General features: G+C 45.6%; 1 protein-coding gene across 1 annotated transcript; it reads right to left on the bottom strand.

Moving 5' to 3' along the window:
* Window positions 1–5,069: 5,069 nt before the first annotated feature.
* Window positions 5,070–7,155, bottom strand: LOC124222336 (E3 ubiquitin-protein ligase MARCHF2). The gene is made up of 6 exons (XM_046633157.1): window positions 7,086–7,155; window positions 6,842–7,012; window positions 6,552–6,732; window positions 5,779–5,953; window positions 5,428–5,618; window positions 5,070–5,289 (listed from the first exon to the last, which is right to left on the bottom strand). Exons 1-6 carry the CDS (start codon window positions 7,153–7,155, stop codon window positions 5,070–5,072), a joined length of 1,008 nt encoding a protein of 335 aa, XP_046489113.1.
* Window positions 7,156–10,677: the final 3,522 nt, after the last annotated feature.

Genomic DNA, 10,677 nt, shown 5'->3' with positions numbered 1-10,677 from the left:
ATAAAATTCTGTCCACAGTTTTCAGATGCAACACGTCTGGAAGTTCGATTTTCAACGGATACCGTCTCACGGGTGGCATTTGTTTGATAATAAATCGGATAAATCGCGGTGATTTTTTCTTTTATCGCAAGAAAGATACGTGGCACGATGCCACGCTTCACCGTATAATCATACATACGTGTAATTAATTATTTAAACGGGGAAGACAAAAACGACTGAACGCTATAGAATAGTAGGTGTCATTTTTCTTATATCTTTACCTTTAAATCGTAAGGCCTCCACAGTGGAGGGATATTTTTAACCGTATTTCGGGAGAAGCTATCACTGCACCGAGTGTTATATCCCCGGGAGTCCTACAGCCTCTTCCTCGAATGTTTAAACTGTCTAACCTGACGAAAAACATATAAATTAGCCCCGCTCGGTTGGGCAAGGGTTAAACCCAGCGTGCTTTGATACTTATTTTTGAAGTACTTATCGCTCTACTGATGTATCTCGGTGGTACCGGTATATTTCTCGGCACCGTACACACTTTTCTCAAAAATCACCCCGTCTTTAGCTTCTGTCCCTTTTTTTTTGGGGGGGGGGGGGGATGAAAGCGAGTCGGGGAGCGTGAAGAATGGAAGGAAAAAGGCAGCGCCACAAATTGGCGACGTACCGCGACGACGATGCCTGAGAATCGAAATGCTCCTGATTGCCGATTCCATGACTTAAGCCTTGAATAGTAAATTGGGGATTTTAAAGCGGGAATTTCGGGATTGGCGCCGAACCAGAATCGCCAATTTATTGGGTTGCGTGTTCGAGATACGCCGTGGCTTGTTAAGCCGCATTGGCGATGCGAAGTGTGCAGTGTAGGTATAATATGTGCAGCGCCGAGATACCTTTATCATCTACAATAAATTTTGGCAACTTGTTGGATAGACCCGGCAAGCATAATATAATTGGCAATATTTTACGCGAGCTTAAAAAAACGTTGTCTTACCCTAACCTCGGCCAACCGATACTTTGCACACTCCGTTCGCGTTCGACGCATATATCACGAGCCGATCTTTCACCGCTTCAGTGCGCGCATAAATCAAAACTACATTCTCGGAAATGTTTCGAAGGGATAGTAAATGCAAGAGAAAAGAAGAAAACGAAGCAACTCACCGTCGATATTTTGAGCGAATGGATGATTTTCGCCTTACCCTCGACTTGGAACCCTATCCTCGTAATATATGTATACGTATAGGTATATGTACACGCGGTCGATAAATTCCAATCTGAAACCGAGTCCTCGCCGGGAATAAAAATCGGATAAATCAATAATTATTTATGCGGGACACAAGAGGCGTCCCCTCGGGGTCCTGGGACTTTTATCAGTACTCGACTTATACCAATAATGGACTGCATCGACGCCTCGGGCAAACGACTCGTTAACATGCTCGAGCTTTCGCATATATTTCAAACACACTATACTAATGAAACCGGTAACACGTGGTAATATCCTCGCAGACAGATTTTATAACGAATATTCTCAGCCTCCGAGCGATTGTACGATTTACCGTGCGGCGAAGAGAGGAGATTACTTTTCTAAATTACGCACCTCGTGAACGAGTGCAACGTCTGTAGTTCACGGTGAAAAAGTCTCAACCCCGATTGCAGCTTCCAGAATGACAACTCGATTATGTTCGGAGGGTGCAGAGTTCGTTTTTTCCCCACACTTTTTCTCATCCAATGCAGTGCGGCGCAGCTCACGGTAAGTGAGATGTGTAATTTTAATTGGCTGGTCGATACTTCAACCCCGACGACGAATGATAGAAAAAATGAGTAAACACTGTTTTCTTCCAATCAAAGGCTCCGCACTGTATCATTTCCTCTCGGAAGGGAGTCAGCGACCACGGAATGCCAATATTTTTAAATAGCTCGCCGAACCTACACCGAAACAAACTCGCATCCTCCTCTCTGGCACGAACCGGATACATTTGTGTAGATGGCGCGTAAAAGATTCATTCCTTCCTCCAAACTCTGTTTAGTTCCTTCGTCTCGTCTATGGCGAGTTTCCTATACCAACACACGAATCGCAGTATTTCACGCGCATCGCTTGATACATATGTAGCGCATTTTCGTTGCCCGTGTAACGAATATAAAACCACGCAGATGAATTCCCTGTGAAAGTCTTGGTCCAGTGATCGCTGAGCAGATTAAAGGGCGAGGGTGAATTCAAGAAGACGTTTTACGGAAGTTAGTAATATAAGCGGCGATGAATACAAGAGACCTCTTGTCCTTTTTACCCTTACTTTTCTAAGTTTCAGTTTCTTTTTTCATTTTGTACGTTATTTTTATTTTTTTTCACAGAGAGAGAGAGAGAGGACATTTTCCAACGCAATTAAAAATAACACCATGCGAGTATAGACAGAAGCGGAAACGCCACCGGTATACGGCTCTTAGACGATTCTTATACTCGTCGCAGGGCGGGCGACACGCGATGAGACGCGATGGAGACGATGAGAAGATGTGAACGTTCTCAAAAATAGACAGTTTTTCTATAGGAAATGCGGTAACCCTCTCTCTCTTTCTCTCTCTCTTTCTCTCTCGCTCTCCCGTCTATCGCGCGGTGTCCCTCTTCCACCAACGGAAATAACCCCATTGGATCCAGTCCGCAGTGTAATAAGTGTCTTTATATTTACAAAAGCGGCGAACCAACGCATACCCGATAAATCAACCAATTATTATTTTTACGCCGCGATGGGGATTTTCGAATGTCAGCTCGTAAATCCGGAACCTACTGCACGCGACACTGCCGAGTATGATAACAATTTCCCCATAACAATTTGATTTAGGGATTCTTCGAGCTGCCGGCTCATTACAGCTGGACCACCCTTGCGCCTTTTCCTTCAACCCTCGAAACGACGACAAAAATGATTCAAGGGTGTTTTTCGTGATCAAGTCCATTCAACCAAAGACCGTAAACCGTTATCCTGCTCAAACCGACTATCCAAGAGAGCAGCTATCCTGCGGGGTTCGCTGTACGATGGACTCGCTGTTAATTTTATTTAGCGAACAACAACACTTCAGGCTCTCCGAGGCTGATGTTGTTTTTCACTTTATTTTTAAAAATTGTTTTTCTCTCTGCTTTCATTTCACATTTCACTCGCCGTGATCTCTGACACGAGTTTTCTTCTTGTTTCAAATTAGCGTCCACTTAGAAAAACACCTCACAGCTATCTTGGCCGGTGGTAAGAATTTTCGATCTTTTTCTCTTCATTTATTTTCTATTCTTATTTTCCTTTCTACTATAAGTAGGTACTACAGCTACGTTATTATAGACGAGTTAGCACCCGTCCCGATGCCGGACAGACGCGGCGGCAGTCAGGTTCAAGCTTTTGAATCTGATGGCTCGTCTGATCTATGCTAATTTACGACTCGACACCGTGCACTTACCTTCTACTTCTATTATTCTACTCAGAGTTTCTGTAAGCTCGCGTCTCATTGTTGTTCGCAGAAGAAAGAGTTCGTTCTAAAGAATGCGAAGGATTTATTTATCACGGATTATCGACCTCTCAGAAAATCGTTTGGTGTAATCCCAAACTTAATCGGTTTATACCTGTCTCTTGAGATGTTTGGAAATATGATCAACCTTTTTTCCCCGCTGCGTACAAACGCCATACATCCAAATACCTATACGCCACGTCGATATAACTCGCTTGCTATAAAAAGTACATATTTACGATCGAAAACGTATTTGGGCCACGAATATCGACGTCGATTGTCATGGGATTAGGTATGATGCTTTGAGATTGAACGTTTCTCTTCTGGATACGACGTCCTCGGCTTAGCTTTTGTGTTCAAAGTGCGGCAAGTACATATCGTACTACTGCATCCGTGGAAGAAATTCAACTACCTGAAAAACTGTTCAGAATTCTAGTGAACTAACCTGAAGGATTTTCTTGATTATCGTATAGCGTATTAATACCAAATTTTATTTTATGCGAATAAATGTCTCGAAGAATATTTGTGTGAGCTTAACCGTCTTGTCAGCAGCTAGAAGAGTAAACCTGCGGCTCGATGATATAAATCTCAGGATAAATTAAATTGAACTTGGGGGCCATTTATCTCGTAGATCGACCATATCGATTCAGGATCGGTAAACCGCATCGTCGGTAGCCTGGGATGATATCCGATCGGGAAAGATCGCCCACGATATCAGCGCGGCGCGGAATCGCTGCGAAGAGGTCTGAATGCACGCGATTGCATCCCCCGCCTGCAGCTTTCGTACAATTGCAAAGCTAGCTGCAGGGAGCGAAGAGCACGGCGGATGGCAGTTTATTCCTGGGACTCTCACTCTTAAATCGCGTGTGTTTTCTTAGCGGATAATAAATCCAAGGATCGTTGACAGATACTTACACGCCTCTACGTTATACAGGATGATTCAGAACTCTCGGTACGACCGAGATCGAGTATCGCGTAGGCGCATAAATTATTAGAAAAAGGTGAAGCGGACGGGGGCTGAGAACTCGTCAGATCGCTCGCACTTCCACGATTTATAATTAACGAATTCCTATCCCGTAATCCCAAATACTTGTCACGATAGTCTTTGACTTCTCGCTTCTCTGCATCCGGTGACGAGTATAGGTATCAAAGTTAGACTGGATATCCAATTTGGATCGCTTTTAAATCGAGAGAAAGACGAACGCGCTGTGACCGGGAAGAACCGCTATTCAAACCTCTTTCTCTCCGCGTTTCAATAACAGCCCAACTACCCGTGAAATCCTGATCTACCATCTACCGAGGCAGAGACCGAAAGTAAGAGTGAATTTCTGCGCCAAGGAGGTCGAGGCGAGGTGGTTCACCCAGTGAACTGGTTATAGCCTGAATTCGTAGCAACTTTCCCTCCACCTGCAGTCGTCCCGTTTCGAAACTCCGTGCAACTCGACCGTGGATCTTGATTTCGGCGCCTCTACAGGTCGTAAATAACTCCCTACCTGTTACGCGCGTAAAAAGATTCGTTTTCATTCGCTTTCTTTTTAATGTGCACGGTCGGATTATCCCCGACAGAATATCGGCGATCGCCTCATTCCTCCAGAATACCCTCAAGCCTGATCGTCGCTCGCGTTGTATTCTTCGACCTCGTCGTTATCTTCAGGGATTCCAGCGGTCGCGGGTTCCTCCACGACGTTCACGACTATGGGGATGGGTGGTCCAGCCGATGGATAGTTGTCGGCGTGGTTCAACCGCGAAAGAGCGTTATCGGGCAGCAGACGAACGACGAAGTTGTTTCGCCAAAAGCGTCGCCAGCGTCGGGAGTGGAGTCTGGATCGTCAATGAACCCAATACGTTAGTGTTTAGCATGAAGTAAACATCTCCGAAGCAGTTTTCTCAGAGAATTTTGCAACCGTGTGAGTTTCGGCTGGTGTCAATTATTGCACATTATGCTACCTGCTCGTGTACCTGCCCAGAGTTATCAGCCAGCCCCAGTAGGCGATCAGCGTCAGTGAGCATGTCGGCAGCATCGCTATTATCATCCATGGTATCTCGTAAAATCCACCCTCTACCAACACCCTCAACGCAAGCGCGCAGACGTAGCAGGAAAACAGGGCAAGGGGCGTTGTTACCAGAAGGTACATTATGTCCAGGAACATCTAGCAGTCGTTGAAACAGCGCGTTATATACACTACGTAATAAAAAAGAACCCAGTAGCGATCAGGCCAATGAAGTTTATTAAGGCTGCGCGCTCGTGTCGATCGCTATATTCACTTTGCACAAAGCGGATAGCGATCGGCCCCCGAGTGCAGCCCTTACCTGCTGAGTAGCTACCACTGTTTTCAGCCATATTCCAACACTGGCGAGAATCCCGTGGCGAGGAACTCGCTTGATGACGTACTTGTGACCGCAAAGTTCACACCTCATGTGCCCCGATTCTGTCAACCATCGTTCGAGGCATTCGGCATGGACGAGACCCACGGTACCGCGGCATCTGCAGTCGCGTTGTGAAGGGGTGAGTTTTTAATCCTAAAATAAGCGGAGACGCGGTGATGCGGTCCTCGGTACGGAGGGGCTTATGGGTATGAGTATTGTACCGATACGTCACAGACCCCGCTACACGTGTTACCGATCTTTGACACCTTATCTTTGCAACCCATCAAAAACTCCGCTCTGTCTACGTATTTTTAGTTACCTAACTCGAGGTTCCTGAAACCCTGCGCACACGGCACGGGGCACGCTAAGTGGTTAAGCGTTTTTTTCTCTCCCCTTTTTTTACTCTTAGATTTTTTCCCCAGTTTCTTTTTTTTTTTTTTTTCTACAGCTTTCCTTTTGCCGACCATCGATACAAAGGCGACGTTAACCTCCGGCTGACGGATGCTTCGTGACAGTGATTGCCTTGCTCCAGAGACTCTTATCCTCGCATCTCTCGGAGAACCAGTTCTCGAGGAATCGACTCGCGTACGTACTCACGTACGTACCTACACGATGTATTTACACACGCACACACACACACACACTCGTCCCTTACGCGCTTTAATTATTCTAGTTTCACCGATCGCCATCCTCCGATCATCGAGGTTATCGCTCACTTGCAAGCTGCGATCAGCGGCCCCAAGTAGGCGTACGACGACAAGGTGGATATCTGGCTGGAAACCCGACGAACGCCCTGGTTCTGCCACTCCCACATCGGCTGGGTATGGGCCAGCTGAGGAAAGCCCCCCATGTGGCATATTCTGCATATGTCACCCTGCAGCGAGCTGCCCGACGCGTCTGTATAGGTAAGAAAATATATCAGCATAAATCCTGCGCCTCTCGGCGAGTCCGCGTAGTGCAAGACCAATTTCCATTAGACAAATTAACGCCGTAATTCACCACCCACCATCCTCTTGCTTCTGGTCGAATGATTTCTGCCTGGTCTTCGATTGCCGCCCTTCCTCGTTCGACCTCCATAAAAACTCCTCCCTCTGCACCGGTGTCGAGACTAGCTGCGGGTGGACCTTTCTACTCTTCTCACTCTGCCGAGGATCACTGCAGCTGATGGTTTTCTCTGCTGTGGAAGGGATTTCGAAGGGCGAAGGTAAGCGATGGGGTGATGTTATTAAGGACGGATTGTCATTGCTAACCTATGCAGCTCGCCGCGTGATCCGTGTCATTTTGATCCAGCAGCTCCTGCTCCTCCTCGATGTTGGACATCAAGTTCGCCAAACTGCAGATATCATTGTTTAGCCGAGAGACGATTTTCCGCAGCTTCTGTTTCTCAGTTCTTGCTTATACCGAGAATTTATCACCACGCATGCGGCTCGGCGCGGTTAATCTTTCAAATTTACTGCCAAAATCATTCCCTCGACGTGTGAAGTTGTCAACTTGCTGTTCTCTACTCCTGACCCCTTCTGGCGGCTCGGAAAAAGCTGAAAGAATAAACAGCAAACAGCTGACACCGCGGTGTGACCAGATGTGATCGTTTCTCCTCGCCGAGATATGTATATAATAACGGATTTTAGTCTTTATCGTCATTTTCCAAGTTGTTCTTTCTGAATTTTGTCACAGTTTGTCTCATTTGTGAGAAAAAGAAATATTACAACACGATTGATGGTGCACATGTTACAAATTAATTCGTGCTAGAAGAATCTCGGTGCATTAATTGGAACTCCAGCGGTAACGTAAAAGTGAACCGGAAGTAACGACTTGATCGATGCTCCCGCAAATTGGCCGATACACGACGGTGCCGGTCAACCGGACGTTGAGAAGCGGACCATCGTCACTCTAAATCAAAAGTTTATTTCCGAATTATTATATGTACAGTGGGCGTTTCAGGGTGATTTTGACGTAATCGTTTTCGAGATCTTAGAGTCGCGGTACTGCCGTCAAGCCAACATCCGTTTAATATTTCCGCAGTCCGGGGGTGTATTTCGAGGCGAGTTTCCGGTCCATTTTTTCACCGTGATTAATTCGTACCCTGAGCAACTAACGTTCCGACATGACTTAATAATAGTTCTCTGGTCGCGGGCCGGATGGCAATACCGTCTAGCTGGGCTAAACCGAACTGAAATACCCGATACGACTCTTTTCCACCCTGATACTACGCACGTTCGTCAATATTTTGCCCATCGATAATTCCACGGTTACTGGTATCAGAAACGTGCTTAGATGTACACATAGGCGGTTCTATTAAACGGTTGGTCATTCAATGCGTACCATGAAGGAAAACTTGCGTTGAATTAGCGACCGGAAACTGAAGTTACCGCACCGCCAACGCATCATGCGAAAAGCAGGTGCCCGCAGAAGATGTAGATTTGCTTAGGACTTCGTGTTCTCTTATTGCCTCTTGAACCGCGGTAGTCTCAATGTTTCTATTTATGCCAGGTGGCACTTCGCGGCAACCGGCCATCATGCGGTCGCCATTCCCCCCCGATGTTTTTTGGTCGGAGATTAATTAAACCCGCTGAAAATAGCGAGAGTGAAGATCCTCGACCGGGCGTCGGGCACGGCCAACCAGATCCAAGCGATGTTAATCCGGTCCTCGTGACTGCATGTATAACGCTCCGGCGAGCAGTGAGATTAAAATTAAGTTGACAGCGAGTTAATGCGCGGTCGAGACTCCCCGATCTCACAGGCCACCATTCATAAGGGGACTCTGTCGGAATTCGGAGAGAGCTTTGGTCGCACCTTGTCACCAGTCTGTCTCGCAGAATGGGTTTTGACCAAAGAGTTGAAGATGGACCAAGGCTACGTCTGGGTGGGTCACGTTCAACCTGAATGGACTCTGGGGTTCATTCATAATCGATATCCCCATCTCCGCTTTCGTCGTATCCTTCGCTGTGCCAGGTTCACGCATATCATATCCAGATACACCGAACACTGACGACAATTAATTACGGTACACGTAAGGTGGTTCGGCTATCTCCTATAATATCCTTGCTTCTATTTTCCGCCCCGGTGACAAACGTCGTCCTCATAAAATACCGATCACTTCTCACGTCTCTATGCAACGAGAACGGTTCCATATACCTTACAGGAAATGTAACATGAAAGATGCAACGTCAGTATAAACTGTACTCCTGGATAAAGTTGACCTCGCCATGAAGAACGCATTTTCTCAGTTAAACGACTAGGGGTGATGATCCGAGCAGCCTGTGGGATGAAATGATAAAAATGGTGGGTTTGACTGATCCCGCACCGAGTGCAGCTGTGTTATTTACATGATTTTAATGAGGCCTATGGGCCGAACTTTTTTTTTTGCTTCAGAATGGTGCAGGGGCAGGATTTGGCCCAGAGACGCGTGCACGTATCCCTAGTCTTGAGTAATGTCAGCTCTCATCGCTCGCATTTAATTACGGTCCATCATCGTTTTGCCAAGACGTTTTGCGCGTGCGGACCAGCGGGACTATTCGCCTGCAAAAATCTACCAGACCTGGGCTATTTCTGGCCGGTATACAGCAGCGGTTATTCGGCTGGCCCTCGCGTGTCTCTAACGCCTCCGCGGCGAGGGTGACAGGTGCCGAGACTCGGGGGACTGTTTCTAATTGAACCATATTTAAATCGTCTTCCTCGCGTCATCGTGCAATTTTTTCGAGCTCGGACTGTCTAAAAACGGTACATTTTAATGTCAGACTAGAAACCCCAAAATCGAAGTCAATTCCATCGATTGATTTTCATTATATCCTTGACTCCTGCCATCTAATAATGATAAAATGTTTTCGTTCAACAGACTCGGACTTGTGGCACGCTATTCTGGGCTTGACGTCGCTCTACGATATGAAAGTCTGCTGTCATCTTCCTAACGTCCGCAGGCACATGGAACGTATCTCCTATGGAATTGTAGACTGGGAACTTTAATGAGGCAAAGAATAAAATTAATATGATTCCCAGGCGATAACAATCCGCGATAATAGTGTATAATTAATGTAATAGTTCAGACTGGAAAATATTGCAAGTGTCATTAAATAAGTGCAATCATTCACGTAAATATCATTATTTCGGAAAATTCAGACACTTTTAAGAAGATAGCTGCACCATATCATGTGAGATGGAGTCTGATTCTTGCTAAGTGTCCTATGTGAGGGCCGAGTTTCCAACACTGCAGGGATCTGAACGACTTAGAAGTGATGACCCAGAAGTCATGGAGGGTACCGTTTGCATTTGGAAACATTTATGTGCATAATTTCCCAGGAGTAAGTGTACTTTGGTCTTGTGTATTTGTTATTGTGAAGAACCGACATCCGCGAGTCAGCTGAATCGGTTCGTCGACTAGCTCAAAAAATACGTAATAAATATGTGAAAAACCAATTATTTATTCATTTGAGGCAAGGTTACATAAAATAGTGACAATAAAATATCATATTTAATATATATCGTATGCAGGAGAGGTACGTTGCACTTGTACGCAAGCCAAAACTAGGACAATGCTTATTACCTATGACATTGACTACCTAAATGATAATATTGTTCATATTCTGCTTAGGATATTGCATATTGGACTATTTTACCCTCATATAACGATCAGAATAATTATACAATTTTTACTAACACTTATTCAAGTCACTTTGTATTCGACTTTGCACTGTCTCGTAACTTGTGAAATTACAACACATTGGCACTCGAACACTGCTAGCAGAATTAAGGCATGTTGAATAAACAGATAAAATTTGGTCACTGTACACTTGTGATTTGTCTTTATCACCTTGCCCACCTTTTAGAAATCAGATGCAAACCTCA

The sequence above is a fragment of the Neodiprion pinetum genome, chromosome 6, assembly GCF_021155775.2.
Source record: "Neodiprion pinetum isolate iyNeoPine1 chromosome 6, iyNeoPine1.2, whole genome shotgun sequence".
NCBI lineage: Eukaryota > Metazoa > Arthropoda > Insecta > Hymenoptera > Diprionidae > Neodiprion > Neodiprion pinetum.
The sequence above is the reverse complement of the archived record's forward strand: the minus strand, read 5'-3'. Positions and strand labels throughout refer to the sequence as shown.

Coding starts and splice junctions, on each gene's coding strand:
- LOC124222336 (XM_046633157.1), bottom strand. CDS start 7,155: ATGTCCAACATCGAGGAGGAGCAGGAGCTGCTGGATCAAAATGACACG. Junction 5,619..5,778: donor CAGTGGTAGCTACTCAGCAG/GTAAGGGCTGCA, acceptor AACGACTGCTAG/ATGTTCCTGGACATAATGTA. Junction 5,290..5,427: donor TGGCTGATAACTCTGGGCAG/GTACACGAGCAG, acceptor TTGACGATCCAG/ACTCCACTCCCGACGCTGGC.